At 51.1% G+C, this 16116-nt stretch overlaps 1 protein-coding gene across 10 annotated transcripts in view; it reads right to left on the minus strand.

The window, feature by feature from the left end:
- BCL11B (BCL11 transcription factor B) overlaps nucleotides 1-14179 on the minus strand; it is a 101252-nt gene extending 87073 nt beyond the window's left edge. For 4 of the 10 annotated variants that reach the window (XM_035261424.3, XM_035261422.3, XM_035261423.3 and 1 more), the window contains exon 1: nucleotides 13121-14179. In XM_035261424.3, coding sequence (XP_035117315.1) covers nucleotides 13121-13178 — 58 coding nt within the window. In that variant the 5' untranslated portion in view covers nucleotides 13179-14179. Of the gene's footprint in view, nucleotides 1-1657; nucleotides 1790-11051; nucleotides 11079-11538; nucleotides 11606-12035; nucleotides 12674-13120 lie in introns of those variants that run through there. The other 6 variants (XM_054240342.2, XM_054240341.2, XM_078336011.1 and 3 more) reach the window with 4 other exon arrangements.
- Between the last annotated feature and the right edge of the window lie 1937 nt (nucleotides 14180-16116).

Here is a 16116-nt window from a genome sequence, read left to right on the forward strand (position 1 = left end):
AAGTCCGGTCCACCCCTTCCCCACCGAGAAGCAGCCCCCTCCGCTGCCAGCTGCCAGAGCTCACCAGGTCCTCCCCGGGGCTGGGGAGAGGTAAGCATCCCCCATGGGACAGATGGCCACACCGAGGCTCTAGCAGCAACATCAGGCTCCCTGGACATTGTCGTGTAATTGGTGCTGATCTTACTGCACTCTAGTTTATTTTCTGCCAATTTCTTCCCAACATAGTATAAGAATACACCCGGACAGGCGCGCATAGGCACACACCCTGGCTGCTGACAGCATCAGGTCGTGATGAGTCTCTCAAAGTTTTCAGTATCTGAGAATCACCTGGAGGCTTTGAAAAACCCCAAGGCCCAGGCAGCATCCCTGAACAATTACACTGGGAACCAAACGTCGGAATATTCTTTCCGACTCCCCAGGTGGTTCCAATGGGCATCCAGGGCTGAGAACAGGGAGCTGGAGCCCTTTTCCCCTGCTGGGCTGGAGCACTACCCCTCCTGTCCCTGACCCTTCATTCATGTCCTCCCCATTCATGCAAGTCCCACTCACATTCCTCTACCTGGGAACTGGCCACACACCAAACTAGAAAACAGAAACCCAGATGGGCGTCAGAGGGCCAGTCCTTAGGAGGAAAGGAAGCCCACATGCTCAGAAAGCAACAAGTGAGTGTCAGGTTCCAAAAAAATATCAAAGGAGAAAGCAGTGCAGCAGAAGGGAGGCTGGAACCGGCTTGCGGAGTTGGGAAGCGGGCTCTCCTGCCAAGCACCAGGGGCCCGGTCAGACTTCCATTTCTCTGCCGATTTCCCCACACTCATCCACTCCCCACTGTCCTTTTTTGTTGGCTGCTTTGATTTTCGCTCCCAGAAAAACGAAAGAAAGAAAATTCTCCAGACTCCGAAAGCATTCTTGGAAGATATCAAACCACACTTTCAACGGACTGTGTTTTTACATTTCTTTAGCAGCCGATAGATTTCTCTTGAGGTTTTTTTTTTTTTTTTTTTTTTTTTTTTGGTGGGGGTGGGTTGCTGGAGGGGTAGGGGGTCTAGGACCCAAATATTTGGAAGCTAATAAATGCCTCAAAAAGCAGCAACCTCCTCAAGGGAACACTGGAAGACTCGGCAGCCGAAAGTGTCATAAATAAAGAGCAGTGGACACTGTGGAGGTTTCATGTTCCCCTCGGGGTCTGAGCAAATTCAGGCTGGAATTTTTCGAGAGCAAATGTCAGTAGTTGCAGAGAAGGCACGAGTGGCAGGGTCCTCAGAGAAGCCAGAGGGCAGCCAAAGGTCTGAAACCCGAGGAGGCAGGTACATTTTGAGTTGTATGGTATTTAGGAAAGGATAATGAAAACCACAGAGGAACGGCGAGAAGGAACGGGAGGGAGGAAAATGCATTCCGTGGCAGTGAAGTTATTGAAGTGCCAGAGCCAAAGAACAGATAATTTCAGGAAAAAATTCTGTGGCATCTCCCATCCTACACATAAATCACTGTTCTCTATTTTCTGAACACGAGCTGATGCAGGGCCTATGAGAGTCCATGTGTGAAACTGAATACGAAATATACGGCGATACGTGACGTACAACGCACGCCTGTGAACTCTGCGTGGATAGGTAGCGACGTAGGTAGTGCTGAGGAGGGAAACTACAATCTGAGATCCCACCTGTGGTTACAGAAGAGCAGACAGAGCCCTCGGCGAATTAAACGTAGAATACATCAGAAATGTGGCAGTACAGAAACGCCCCGCAGACGAGGAAATCCTAAATCTGTTGTCTGCATCTCTGACAGAAAGAACCTACAAGGTAAGGCAACAGTCCTCACAAAGCCAGTCCCAGAAACCATTAATTACTCTTTAAAAAGAAATCGGAGTTTACTTAAAAAGGGGTTTGAAGACAATGCCACGTAATTAATTTACCAATTTATTTTATGAAAAGATGCTTTGCTACGGTTAAAACGTAATCACAACCTTCCCTCCGAACAGAGGTTCCAGGAGACACTGGATTCCTGTGAACGGTTTGTCAGAATGGAAAAGGTAATTATTCGGTGCCTCTTTTTCCCTTTAATGATCTAACGTTGAGCAATACTGTTTATATTGAAAAGCTCGCACCTTTAATTACCAATTACATATACATAATTTCAGAGCCAAAGGGGAGAGCTGTAGGAACAGTTCTTTAGAAATATAAGGACGTATTGTGCGCCATTTTTACAGAAGGAGCTCTAATAAATGGGGGGAGGATGTCAAAATATTGTTTAGTTAAAAAATAGAGAGAGAGGCACAAAAGAAATGGGCTGAAAAGCAAAAAAAAAAAAAAAAGGACATAATGAAATTGAGAATTCAAAGGAAGCGAGCAAGGTGCAGTACCTGGCACTATTTTAAATGCCACCCTGGGCAGACCTGGCAAACTGCTGCAGATAGAAGACCTGATTAAAGCAAACAACACCAAATCCACATGGCCAGCTCAGTCGTCCTTTCTGAGGCCGAAGAGGTGTTCTTGGTTTTTTAAAATTTAATCTTTGGTTTACTTTTTTGTTTGTTTTTTTGTTAACTTTTTCAGCCTCGTCTGCCCTGCCGGATAGGAGAGCTAGCAAGCCTGAATATCTCCTCTCTGCTAGGAGATTTTCAGCCACATAATTTCAAATTCACTTTCTAATTCAAAAGAAACGCCGACGAATTTAAAAATCAGCAGAGGTCACACATGCCTGTTCACAAGCACCCCTCCTTCCCAGCTCCCTCTTTTGCCAAGACTATGTACCAGCACTTTTTCCTTTCTCTCCCTTTTTTTTTTTATTTTTTTATTTTTGGTAACGTCTGGTATTCTTTCCTCCTTTTGGCAGTCTCTGCCTTCTCCCTTTCCTCATGCAGCAGCTCTGCAAGCCCCGTAATTGAGTTTGAAGGTGTCCAAAGCCGTTTGCTGTACTGCAGCTCTGATTTCTGCGTCAAGTCCTAGCAGCCAAGCAACCTGGGAGCCAGGCCCTGCTGGCGTCCCCGAGACAGCCCCCGGATTCTCCAGGGCTCCAGGGCTCAGCCCTGAGCTGGGTTCTCCACCTCCCAGACCAGCCGTGCAACTCACTGCCTCTAAGGCAGTCTGGGAAGAAAAGAAACAAACAGAAAAAAATCTCCTTCCCTTCCCACTTCCAGCGTTGAAAGTCAGAGCCCCTGACGTGACAGGGTGTTCACCCGACTCCAGAGAATGGGGTTTCCTCTCCCCACCACCCAGGCCGTGGGGCTGCGCCTTGGCCTGCTATATGCAAGGCTTCCCAGGAAGGCAGCAAGGTCGCTCCAGCATCAGGCAGCAAGCAGAGTCACCCCAAGCCCCAGATTCCTGGGTCAGAGCAAGTAGACCAAGGCAGCTCACTAGGCCTGAAAGCTCGTGTTCAAGGCCTTCATAGACACCCCCAAAGACTGTGGTTTCACTTCCGCTACCAAGCTGGGCGTGTAGGGTGCCTGTGTATGTGTGTGTGTGTCCCTTCTTAGAACTGTAATGGAAGAATTAAAGGGAGAAAAAACATTTGTCCAAGCCCTGTCAAGGGCAAAGTGACACCCCTCTTTCTCTGCCTTATGGACACCTGAGTCTCCCAGCTCTGCACAGCCACCGAGAACCAGGCCTCTGTTCTTACAGGCAGAGGGGTCCAACCTGCCACCCAGAGACGAAGAAGCACAGGAAAAAGACCCATGAAAACAGCCTTTCAAATTCCCAGACCCTACAAACCAGCCCCTCGGGCAGCCTTGTCCAGCACACTCCGGCCTTACAAAAATAAAGCCAAGATGAAGTTCTCCTCTGAGATGATTTCTGCTTTCATGAAAAGCTCCCCAAGTGTCAGGCAGGCCTGCAAAATATTGCTGCTCTCAATATATTATGAGCCGAATAAAGTAGAGCAATTGCTAAAATGTTTGACTCATGTAGAGGAAAAATGAATGGATGCAGCAGGCAACGTCTTCGAATGTCAGATATCAGAGGGCTGGGGTGTATTCCAAAATGCTAAATCCTAAAGTGCAGGGACAAATCTGTATTCACACACACACACACACACACACACACACAAGTTAGATTTTCTTTTACAACAAAACCACATTTTATTTACAAGGCCAGGCCTCTTCCCAGCTGGTAAATGCATTTAGAAGCAATGAAATCAGGCTTGACAAATAATAATGGACATCGTTGTTAAGTGAAGGGGGAAGCACTTGATCCCAAGACAAACTTCCCCATGGCTCAGCTTCTCTGGGAAGGAATTTGGGGCAGAAGACAGAAATGGAAAGACATCGTGAACACGGGCCCCGCCGAGCAGCTGCAAGCTTTCAGCAGGGCCTTACCTGGCTGGTGACTCCCCATCACACAGGGCACCAAGGGCTCCACCCGCCCTGGTCCATCTGTAACAACTGCCCATGCACCTGCCCTTAGGGGAACTCCAGCAAGAGGTCTGCTGCCTGCTGTCCCCAGAGCACGGGGTATGTGCATGGCTGCCTGCACACACACATGTGCATTGCTACATACACAGCACATGGACTGGTGCTCCTCCTCACCCTGCACTAATTCAGATCAACTCTCTTATCTCTAACGGCTAAGCTACAGTCCAGAAGAAATATACACAGAATTGTTGTTTCAGTGACGACGGGGGTGGGAAGGGGAAGGATGTGGGGGGAGGGGTGCCAGCCTCTTAAAATCGTGTGCCACCAACGTCACAACCGCCATCATGATGTGTACACATGTTTACAAGAAATATTCAGTATCCACCCTCCCGAGCTCTGCATCCGACTGGAGACTTTACACCTGCTTCCTACGAAGAGGGAGCTCCTGACAGCAAGCCCAGGCTTACCCATAATCTACGAAGAGATCTTTTCATCTCCTCTCCGGGAACATTTGGGGAGGGGCTGGGACTCCAGGCGACACCCAAACGCCACCACATGCACACTCAATGGAGCACAACACTTTCCGAGCTGCCATCCATTTCTAATTTATTGGATCCAAGAGAAAATAACAACCATAGGGGTGGGGAGGAGAAGGGTGGAGGGGGAGAGAGCAGGAATCAATTCTTGGTGGAGAAAATAATCTATGACTAGATGACGCTTAAAGGCATGACAAGAGATTCTATGAAGTTTCCCTAACGGAGGGAATAATGAAGTGCCCAGCAGAGAAGGAAATGGAGATAAGAGGGATACGGGTGTCAGGAGGATGTCCACGAGGGGTGTTGAAGGGCTTTTAGGACACAAGGTGCGGGTGGGGACCCTGGGAGGGCACAGCCAGGTGGAGTCTGGGCAAGAAGCATGGCCCAGATCACCCCATCTCTGCCCTGACCCTCTGCCCTCTCAGTAGATAGTCAGAGGAGTCCAGCCTGCTCCAGGTCAGCTCTGCACCCCTCTGACAGCCTCCAAAGGCTGCCTCCCTGAAGGGATGGGTGCATACCACAGCCACTGCCCCACGAGGTCCTGTCTGCTCCTCCTCAGCCAAGGCACACACACCTCGATCGCCATCGCTGATGTGTGGGAGGGAGAGCAAGGGAAGGCGGCCAATGCAAAACACGGTCCCCAGGAAAATGACCAAGATACCACCAGCTCCGCCAGCATCAGCGGGGAAAGTTCGGGCCTGGCCTGCAGGCCAGGAGGTGGGAATTCCAGATCCATGAAGAGGTTGAGATACAGGAAGAGCCTCGCGCCCGTACCTCTAGTCTGTAGACCCCGGGCAGGAAAGTCAATGTCTTGGGGAGGGCTTCCCTCCGTACAGACTGTCTGCAGGACTCCAGCCTAATTTCAGGACGCTGAAGCGGTTGCCTGAAAAATATCCTCGGTTGCTCTACGGAGCCCAATTGCCTTCTCTCCCCAACTGCACACATCTCTCCAGAACCCCAAAAACTGAACCCAGGAGTCTGGGTCTCCGCAACACAAGAGCAGAAAAAAGGAACCAGTGAATAAGGAAAACAGCACTCACGTATTTATTCACAGATCCCGGCCATTACTAAAAGGTTAGGAATAAAAGGCTTGACAAATAAAACAGGTGCTTGAAAGGAAAAGATTTACCACACTAGCAATCCTTCTCAACACATTTAGCAGGTTCTATAAAACTGCAAATGCCTTGAATCTTCAGAGCCACCACGGGCTCCTAATGATGTGATATAAAAGCACTCTTTGTGGCCAAATGAAGAGATTTGTTTTAATTTAATTCGATGCTTTTTTCAAAGGTGTGGAAGAAAAGGCCTCCACACAGGACACCGGACCTCAAGGCTTTAGCTGGAGAGTTTGGATTCTCTGAGGCTGAGGGCAGGAGTGCTTTCAACATCTCCTTTCCCAGGTGGGAATTTATACATGACTCCCCCACACATGCTTTTTTCATTCTTAGCATCCATTTCTGAGGCGCACGTTAATCACCACAATATTGGCATTCAACTTTTCTTGAGTCATTTCTGCGCTTGGTTTTAGTAGAAAACTCATTAGAACATTTCACAAATGTATTTGTATTTCGGCAGTTCCATGGAAGGGGGTCATAAGAAAGAAGTTATGTAAAAGAGAGGATTTTTTTTCTTTTTTTACTTTGAATGAACTTAATTTTGTGTGGTCTGAGATTTCATTACAGTAAAATCACTCCGGCTGGCTAATTCAACACCCAAGCAAAGTATCAGCTGCCACAAGGAAAAGAAAAAAGAATGAATTTCTTGAATTCCAGCAACTGCATATGTCAAAATGCTGGACCAAAGTCCCGTGAATGTGGCACCCTTCATCAAACCTCCAGCTAGTGCCACTCTTGCCAGTTAAAAACGAGACTGCTCTGCTCACCCTCCTCACTGGCTGCTGCAGAAGACGCAAGAAATATGCGCTTCTGTTTCCACGAGTCTCCAAATAGCCTGCTCTTGGCACTTTTTACCCACGTCCTGGGAAACCTACCGCTCCAGGGAGGCAGTCAGCACACCGCACTTCTTGGGGAGGGATGGAGAAACAGGGGATACCACGCCTGAGCACATCTCCCTGACATTTGGCTCCCTGGGACCCGAAGGAAACTGAGTGGGATCAGGGCACAGGGACGGGACTGAGACCACAGGACCTCAGGCCGAATGGCGTGAGTCAGAAGAGTGCTGCAAACTGACAAAGCATACTCGCGGCAGCCGGATGACACGACATTCATTCCTGGTGTTCTTCTGTGCCCCTCCCCATTAATAAACACGGTGTGTCTGCAGCTAACACCATCTTCAGGGAAGGATGCTCAGCCGGTATCAGTAACTCGACCATGGGGGTGCAGGGTACAATCCCCAAAGAGCATTTGTTTTCTCCTTGTCCTCCCCAGATGTGAAGCCAGCATTCACCTAGAGCCCAAAGTCCTTGGAGAGTTTCAGCTAAAGGTGGGGCCTAACCAGGCAGCCAGAGGGTCTGTCCTTAAGCCATGGGAGATGAAGGAGAGGCAAGAAGCTGGCCCCCCCATTCCCTCCCCCCATATGTTTTTTTCTTGCATTGTGTTATCTGTGATCTGTGTTTACTTACAGCTTTCGAAACTCCCCTGAGTTCTAAGGTTAAGGATTGCAGATTACTAAACTGATTTTTTTAACGGTTTTCTGCAGCCCAGAGGCCACTGTGCGGCCCAAGACTTTGAGGTGACTGTGCTCTTCATCTCTGAGTGGTCCAGTGAGCTGGCTACCACTACATGCTTACAACTGGCTCGATTCAAACATTAAATGAAGTAGAGAAATCATCAGATAAATTGCTGGCCCTCTGTACCGGAGAGTGAAGGCTCTTTCTCCAGCTGACGACAGCTCTGGGCTTTTGTCTGACCTAATTTATTTCTCTTTCAGGTTAGAATAAAGCACTCTTTCCTGTCGCAGGGTAACCTCTTCTGCTCACATATTGAACTCTAGCATAAGATTCAGGGTGCAGTCTGCAGATTTCTTGAACTTGGAAAAGAAGACATTATAAATCTGGAAATCCTGTGATCAAAAGTACATATATTCCCCAGCACTAAATTACATGTTTAGGGAAGAATCGTCTCATTAAAAGCCATCCATAAAAAACAACTGTTTGGGGTGAAAGATATGACCAGCACAGGCTCTGGCAATCACATCCTCTTTACAAACAAAGTTTTACATGTTATTTGAGTTGGCATTTTAAATCTTTGGGGAACGGTGCTATTTCCCTAGTACGGTGGGAACATTACCTAATAAATGGAATTGAGAATCCAAGTGTTATAAAATCTGAGCTAAGAGGATTTCCATTCATCAAGCTGTTTTAGGTACATGACTCCCAAAAGCAGCGATTCTCGACTGTTCCCTGGATCTGTGACATGTAAGACAGAAATGAGCAGTGCGCCTTACCCAAAAGGATGTGCGCTCTTCCCAGACCCCCCACCACCCGATCACCAGCGCCTCAACAACGCAACAGAATTTTCAGAACGTCAAGACCACAGAAGAATCAGGGAAAACACACCTATTCAAAACTCACAATTTTAATTGTTATAAAAAAGAAAGAAAATCAAAGAAACAGAAAATCCACCTCCCCCCCTCATCTGCCAAGTGAGGGCTTGTAAATCAATGGCGATTGCTTGAAAATAGATTTCTCAAACTTATATTCTCATTTTGTCCTGCACGAATCTGTGCAGGAAAATCAATATTACAACTTCACACTTAAGACATTTTGCAGCAACGTGAACTGCCACCGTAGCTGATGGAAGCCGGTTCCTAGCCCATCGCAGCGGAGGCGCCAAGCATGACACGGGCACCGAGCTCCCCCTAGCGCCCAGTGGCGCCAGGCGCGGCTCGGCGTTTCAGCTTGCCATCAACCAAGAGCCAATTCAACTGAAAGTTTATTTTGGAAAGTATTTTATCACAACAAGCAACAGAGAATGCAAAGCAATCGAGATAGGAGATGAAAGGGGGATAAGTAGAGGCTGGTGCAAGCCATATTCTAAGCTACAAGACAGAGCCAAGGACTCCCTTCTGAGAAGGCGCTAGAAACTGATGCACTGCACAGCTGGAAACTGGTATCTGTGATCGACTGTGTTCTGTGCTCCCATCTCACCTGAGACATCATTCTAATTATTCTCAAACACGCCCAAAGTTGGCCTTCCCTTGGGTTGAGTAGGACCCCTTTAGTCATGTGCACTGGTCATTGACACGGCACACCCAACCAGCCGACCCCAGCCTAGATGTGTCTAAGGCCGGCTTCACGAAAGCAACTGCATTCACCCCAGCACTTAAGAAATGACTCGTTTTCTGTTACAAAATATTTCACAGGCCAGACAAAAAATTCACCAAGGCCAAGGCACAGGCAGATAGCAACTTCCCCATCAAAATAAAAGAAAGAAGGAAAAGAAAGAAATATGCCTATGTACATGATATCATTCAGGTAGGGGAAAAAAGACCCTTTAAAAATATTAGGGGTTGTTAAAATATGCTCACGGCTGTTTTCTCTCAGGTGTGAATTACAAATGAATAAAATCAGCCTGGCATAACACCTTTGATGAACACATTTTTATTCTCCCGTTGAATCAGAGCAGCTGACTTATATCACACTTCTAATGATATGGGGTTCCCTTCTGTGCAGAAGGGAGAGGAACTTCACTCCCCCCACCAACTAACCAAAAAAAAAAAAAGAGAGAGAGAGAGAGAAAGAGAGAGGGCTTATGTCTTATGAAATTTATCGGAGGCCCAATTTTGAAAGACATGTGGACCACTGGAGATACAATGTACCCTGGGGAGTTAAGATAATTGTGAGCACCCCCACATTCAAAACGTACAGCTACGGCAAAACCTAATTTAAAAGGCAACCATGGAATTAACACAGCCCAACTTTTGCATTAAATCTTGGGTCTGTGGTTGTTCTACAAAATCGTGAAGTCATACAGAAAATTACTCATCTTCCTAGGAAATCTGTTGGTGAGTTGTTGAGAAAATCACCTTGATTGCGGTGCTGTAAGTTACTGTGGACATCTTATTTTCCTTGGTGTCTTCAGAAAGCACCAAGCTCCTTCTAGGATTTAAGTACGCTTCCCTTCTCCCTGGCCCTGTCTGGCACAGCAGGCTCTGGCCTTTCCTTCTGCCTGGTCAGTGGATCCCCCATAACCTCCCCTCGGCACCATTGAAACTCTGTTGTTTTGTATTTGTTTTTTTATTAATAACTGTGTCTGTCCTCTGCTTTTAAAAGCCATATCCATCTGGGTCTAACATTTTGAAGCAAACCAGAAGCCCAGGTTTCCATCACCAGCTGTCTCTCACTCTTTTTTACCTCGCTCCTCTTGTCCCTGGCCCTGTCTGTAAATTTAACTAGCTCATTATGGAGCCCTTCTCAGACTCTCCCTCCTCCCCCGCCTCCCCCCCCAACAAAGACCATGCGTGCTATTTGTGTGCCCTCCTTGTTTCCCAGGCCATCAGTTATTCACAGTTGCATCATCCCTGAAGGACCTCAGGCTGCTGCCCCGAAGGCCTGGGAGCTGCCACCCAACTGATAAAGATGCCCCATGTTTTAAGGAGTATCTTTTGCATTCAAAATCTAAAATGTGGACCCCAAGTGGAAATTGTGACAGCACCCGCTTTGCCAGTCAGGTCTCCAAAGCACCCTGAGTCCAGGACTCCTGCGTCCTTTGTGGAGAGGCACTTCCAGAGGCCACACAGGCTAAAGTACACCCGACTCCTGCCTTTCCCCTGCTTGCTCGCCCACCTCCCTCCCGGGTGACACTGGACAGATGAAAAGCCAGCTGCTTTTGGATAATAAATAGCCTTGTCTGAAAACTGGTTGGACCACTCTCCCAGCTTAAACCCTTACACATAGCCTGGGCTCCGTGCGCCCCTGGAAGGCAGGCGGGCTTTGCTTTGCCTTGCCTCTAGTCTCCTTCCCCTTTTTCTCCCCACCTCTCTACTCCTTTGCCTCTCTCTTTCCCCCCCGCCACTGCTCCAGTGTCAGCAGGCTATTCCCAGCAAGGCTCTGAGCAACGCTGAGAGAGACAGGGAACAAATGAAGGATGGGAAAGTGCTGCACCAGGCACCCCTCACCCCCACGCCCAGCTGCCACCAGTCCTCTGGCCAGGGCTCTCGCCTGATGTCCCAGGAATGCCAGGAGAGGGAGAGCCAAAGCAAAGCAAACCTACCTGCTTCTTCCCCTCACACACAACTGCAACCACTCCTGGCTCGCCGCTGCTGCCAGCTTGGCAGTGCACCCCCATCCACTCCCCCTTCCCCGACCCCCCCAATTCCCCCTCCTCAAAAACAACCCTTGCAATTATACAGCGGCTACGTGGGGCAAATTGCCTCCTGGAGAAATTAAGCCTCTGCAAGTACAGACGTTTTAACAACCACCCCATCTAAAGGGGGAAGGGTATAGGAGAAGCTATTGCTGTGGCTTGGTAAAGGATCGAAATGTCAACTGGCAAAAAAGACCTTGATCAAGCTCAAATCTGGCTGCAAAACATTTTGTTTTAAATGCAACCAGAGAGTCTTCTTTGATGTTACAATGGCGAAAAATAAAAGAGAAGTCCTTTTCCCTCCCTCCAAAGAGGCATCCCTCTCCCAAGGCGAATCCCACTTTAATATCTATTCCCCCACAAAAATAATCAAAATAAATCCACAAATTCTTACTAATGTATCTGCTGTAACAAAGGAGAGATGGCAACAGCAATTGCTCCGAGCAGATGGCTCCTATGCTGGGTTTTCAGGGGAGGGGAGAACCCCTTTATATATTTATTTATTTATTTAAATTTTTTAAAATATAACATAAATATTCGGCTCTCGGCCGCCCCGCAGCCAGTCCTCGGCGGCAGCTGGGCGCGCAGCCCTCTCTAGCTCCGCGCGGGCAGTCCGGCCCCAGCCCCGCGAGGTGCGCTGCGGATTGCAGGCTTACAACCTGCCCGCGGTCTCGGTGGCGCCCAGAGGATGTTTTATTTCTATTGCAATTGAAAAAAAAAAAGAAAAAGGAACGGCGACCCGGGCACCGCGAGAGAAAGAACGCCGGGGAAATGTTCGCGCGCAGTGAGGAAGCGGCCCCGCGGGCTGCGGCGGGCGGGGAGCGCCGCGGAGCCACCTTCCCGGTGCAAGTGTGCGGGGACCCGGGGCGGGCTCCCCTGCAAACCCCGTACCTGGCCCGCTCGCGCTCGCTTTTTCCCTCGGCTAAATAAACCCAACAGGGACGGTGGAAGCTGCTGCTTCTCTTGCCCCGCCGCCTGACTTTGCCCGCCCCGCCACATGCTTGAAATCTACACGATTTCAGCGGGTGGATTTCCACTGCGACCTGCCTTGTTTATTTAGATAGGAAAGATGAAAGATACTGAGATAGAAAGATGGATATGAGATTGATGGGTCTCCTTTTTTTCTTCTTTTTTTTTTTCTTTTACTATTTTACAAGCGCATCACTGTCTTCCCACTCCTGACAACCTTTTTTTTTTTTTCTCGTGGAGGGATTTTTCACCAACCCCAATCCCCCCACCTTTTTTGGAGTGGGAGAAAGAAGACAAGATCATCCCAGGAGACAGACGGAGGTGGGGAAATGGGGGGTAGGGAGGGGGCTTGAGCCCGGCAAACAGCCGCGCAGCTGGATTATTTTGCAAATAGCAGGAGGAGGGGAGAGAAAGGCGGCGGCGGAATCCTAGGACCGGCGTGGCCGGCGCCTTGCTGGGCCGGGCGCGGCGACCGGGGACCCGGAGCCAGCGGCCGCCCCTTGCCCTCCAGCTCCCCCAGCCCGGAGCGCACCCCGCTCTCCTCCGCCCGCGCCATCAGCGCGGACCCACGCGCTCGCCAACTTTTCCCCACTTCCCGGCTCCCCCCTCCCCCTCGGCTCCCCCAACCCCCTCCCCCTCCTCTCCAAACCCCGCCACCAGCGCCGCCGCCGCCACACACGCCGCTCGGAGGGGCGAGCGTCCAGCCGGGCTCGGCGCGCACACACACTCCTCCAGCCTGCACGCCCCCTCCCCGGCCCGGAGCCGGCTCCGCAGGCCCGCAAGCCCGAGAAGCGTCCGGCTGCTCAGCGCCCCAACTCCCCGAGCTGCAAAGAAACTTTCCTTTGGCCCCCGCCCCCGCCATGCTCCAGGCCGACGTCGTGGCCTCTGCCAGCCCGCAGGCGGCCCCGGCGCCTGGCCCTACTCGGCTGCTCCGGGCTCCGTGTCCCCAGCCCTAGGCGCCCGGAGCCCCATCTCCGGCCCCTTGCGCGCACGCCGCAGACACTTACGGGTGATGAGCTCCCTCTGGGACAAGTGCTGCGGGTTGCCCTGTTTGCGGCGGGACATTGCCCCGGCATCTATTCTGGCATCGCCCGGAGAGCTGCACTGATGGGGGGAGCCGGGGGAGGGGGTCCGAGCCGCCGCCGCTGCCGCCGCGCCGCTGCTGCCGCCGCCGCCGCGCCTCCTCCTCTGCCCGGGTTGGTGTTTTTTTTCCCTTCCTCTCTTGCCCTCTCTTCCTCCTCTTCTTCTTTATTTTGCTCTTTCTTCTATGCTGTTTTTTGTTTTGTTTGCAAAAAGAAAAAAGAGGAGGAAAAGCAAGAAAAACCTCTCAATCTAAAATAAGAGAAAGAGGCAAAAAAAAAAAAAAAAAAACTGCTGTGGCTTTCCGCGGACTGGCTGGTTTCTTTAAAAATATATTCTTTCGAAGGAAAAAGAAATCTCTCACACTTCTTCCAACTGCTTGGCCTCTTGCACTTGCAAATGTCTTCTTGAACTTAAACTGGATTTTGCACCGGCTCCTGACACTTTCTTTCAGGTCTGGTAGGTGGAAAGCGCACTTCTACCAGGAGGGGAAAAGAAAAAATTCAAACAAATAAAATAAAAATAAAAAGAAGAAGAAGAAGAAGAAAAAGCAAAGAAAAAAAAAGCAAAGAAAACTTGGGGACTTGTCTCGTACCCCCTCACCCCGCCCCCTCAAAAAACCCAAAGCAATGTAAAACTGCCCCGGTTCGGTTGTTTCTGGGTTTTCTGCGGGCTGCCTGCCTTTTTTCTTTCTTTCTTTCTTTTTTTTTTTTTCTCGGAGACTGACCCTTCCGAGGCTCTGGGGGGACACCAAGAGCGGCTCCTTCCCAGTTCACCTGGCAGGCTGGCGCCGGCCGGAGGGGCTGCCGAGTCCCCGCGAGCGCTCCCCAGCGCTCCCCTGGCGCCGCGGGCCCGGGGGGAGCGGGGCGGAGGGGCGGCTCGCCCAGTGCGCCTGGGTCGGTGCGGGCGCGGACTGGGAGCTATAGATTGCAACGTGAAGATGGCGGAGTCCGGGTTCTCTGGGAGCTCTCGGTCTCTCTATGGCTGGGGCTGCCTCTGTACAATGGGATAAAATTCAAGTTCAAGTGCGGACGTGACGTTTAATCTGCACTAGAGACAAAAAGACCCAGAGAGTCGGAGCACTGGGGGCGACTAGCGGTGGCTTTTTAACATTGTACCCTGTAAGAGAACAAGAAAGCACAGAGACACACGCGCGCGCGCACACACTCACACATGTACACACACACACTCGCCGGTGCGCACACCCGCAGCCCAGGCAGGCCACACGTGCAAACCGCGTTTTTGTGCGTTCCTCATCTCCCCCGATCCCCGGCTGCGCTAAAGGGGGAGGGGGCGGGGGCCACTGGGCACCATATTTTTAAAGACAAGAAAAATCGTCCTTATATCCCCTCCCTCCTGGGAGCAGGACCCCCTGAGAAGAGGGGGAGGGCAGGGTGCCGTGTGAGTGAACTACATTGAATCAGTGCAAGTCTCCACCCAAAAGCTCTTTCGGACTTGGACTTTGGGGGTGGGGGTGTGGACTGCGGAAAAGGGTTGGGGTCGTCATGGCGGTGGGGGACATGAAGAATTGCTTCGTTTCCCTGGAAAAGTCGCTTGGTAGTTTTTACTTTTATTTTACGGTTGCGGGGGGCGGGTGGATGCTGAAGTTCAACTTCCAAAAAGTGTCTCCATGTAAATCCTGGTATTACAGACTCTGGGAGGGTGAGGAAGACAAACGACACCAAGAGGACAGAATCAACAGCACGTGAGGGGGGTGGGTGAGAAGTGTCTGAGACCTTGTTTGAGTCCCATTTGGAAAAGGATTTGCACCCGAATTTTTGCCCCCTCCCCTCCCCTCACCCTCATTGACTCCTACGGGCCCCACCTCCTATACCCGGTCTATGGCCAGCGAGAGGGTAAAGGGACCGCGGCGCCCCACGTGGGAGAGGGACTAGGACTTGCGGGCTCAGGAGTAGGTGTGGCCAGATCTCCGCAGATACTCGAGTGGGTGACTCCAGGAGGCGCCCCTGACAATCACAGTAACCTGGAAGTCGCACCCCGCCTCCCGCGCTCCTCGGCCCAGGGTAGGACTTGGAAATGCCTGTCAGACTGGGAAGGACGCAGCTGCCTTGTCAGCCGTTTGATCTCCAGCCGGCGAGGACAGGAGTTGTGGGGCCTGTCCGTGGCCCGCGGACAAGGCCACACCACGGCCCCCGTGGAGACTTCCCCCACCCCCCATTCCCCAGGCTGAAGCCAACTTCGTCCATTTGATGACTTGGCCTCCAGGGCTGGGCGCGCCACGCGGCTGGCCTCCTCTCCCTTCTCAGGGTTTCTCCGGAGGCGGCCAGAGCGGGTCGGGGCCTGGCTCCGGCTGGGCTCCCCGGGCGAGTCCAGCTGCACCCACCCCACTCCGCCCCCAGGCCTGGCTCCCGCGGTTTCACCCGGGCGCGTAGCGAGGCCGTGACGCCTCAGGGAGCGCCGCCTCCCTGGGCGTTTTTTTCCTCGGGGGGCACACGGGGTTTTTGTTTTCGCCCCGAAGGTCTTGGGTGGGGCGATGGCACCAACAATATAACAGCGTCCAGCGTCTGTGAGCGCAAGCGGTCACAGACAGTCCCGTACCCTAAAAAATAATAACAATAAAATGTGCCCTGGCTTGCAGTTCTGTAAACTGTGGGCTCCAGGGTCCGCGGACGCGAGGCCAAGCGGATGGAGATCGGGGGCGGGGCGCGGGCTTGCACCTCCTTGCCCTGGCGGGGCAGACTGCACCCGATTGTCCACCCACAACGCCCCACCTCCACGTGGTCCAAAGTCCAGAAGGGCCTCCCTCTTCTGCCATCCCTTCTCACCGCGAAAATCTTTCCAGGAAAGTGGCTTAAGTAAGAAAAATATGCCCACACGCACGTTTAATAAACTTCTCGAGACATTCATAAGCTGGTCATCCCTACTCGCCCAGACTCTAAATTTGAAAGATCAATTTCGCGCT

This window comes from Callithrix jacchus, chromosome 8 (genome assembly GCF_049354715.1).
Source record: "Callithrix jacchus isolate 240 chromosome 8, calJac240_pri, whole genome shotgun sequence".
Taxonomy (NCBI): Eukaryota; Metazoa; Chordata; class Mammalia; order Primates; family Cebidae; genus Callithrix; species Callithrix jacchus.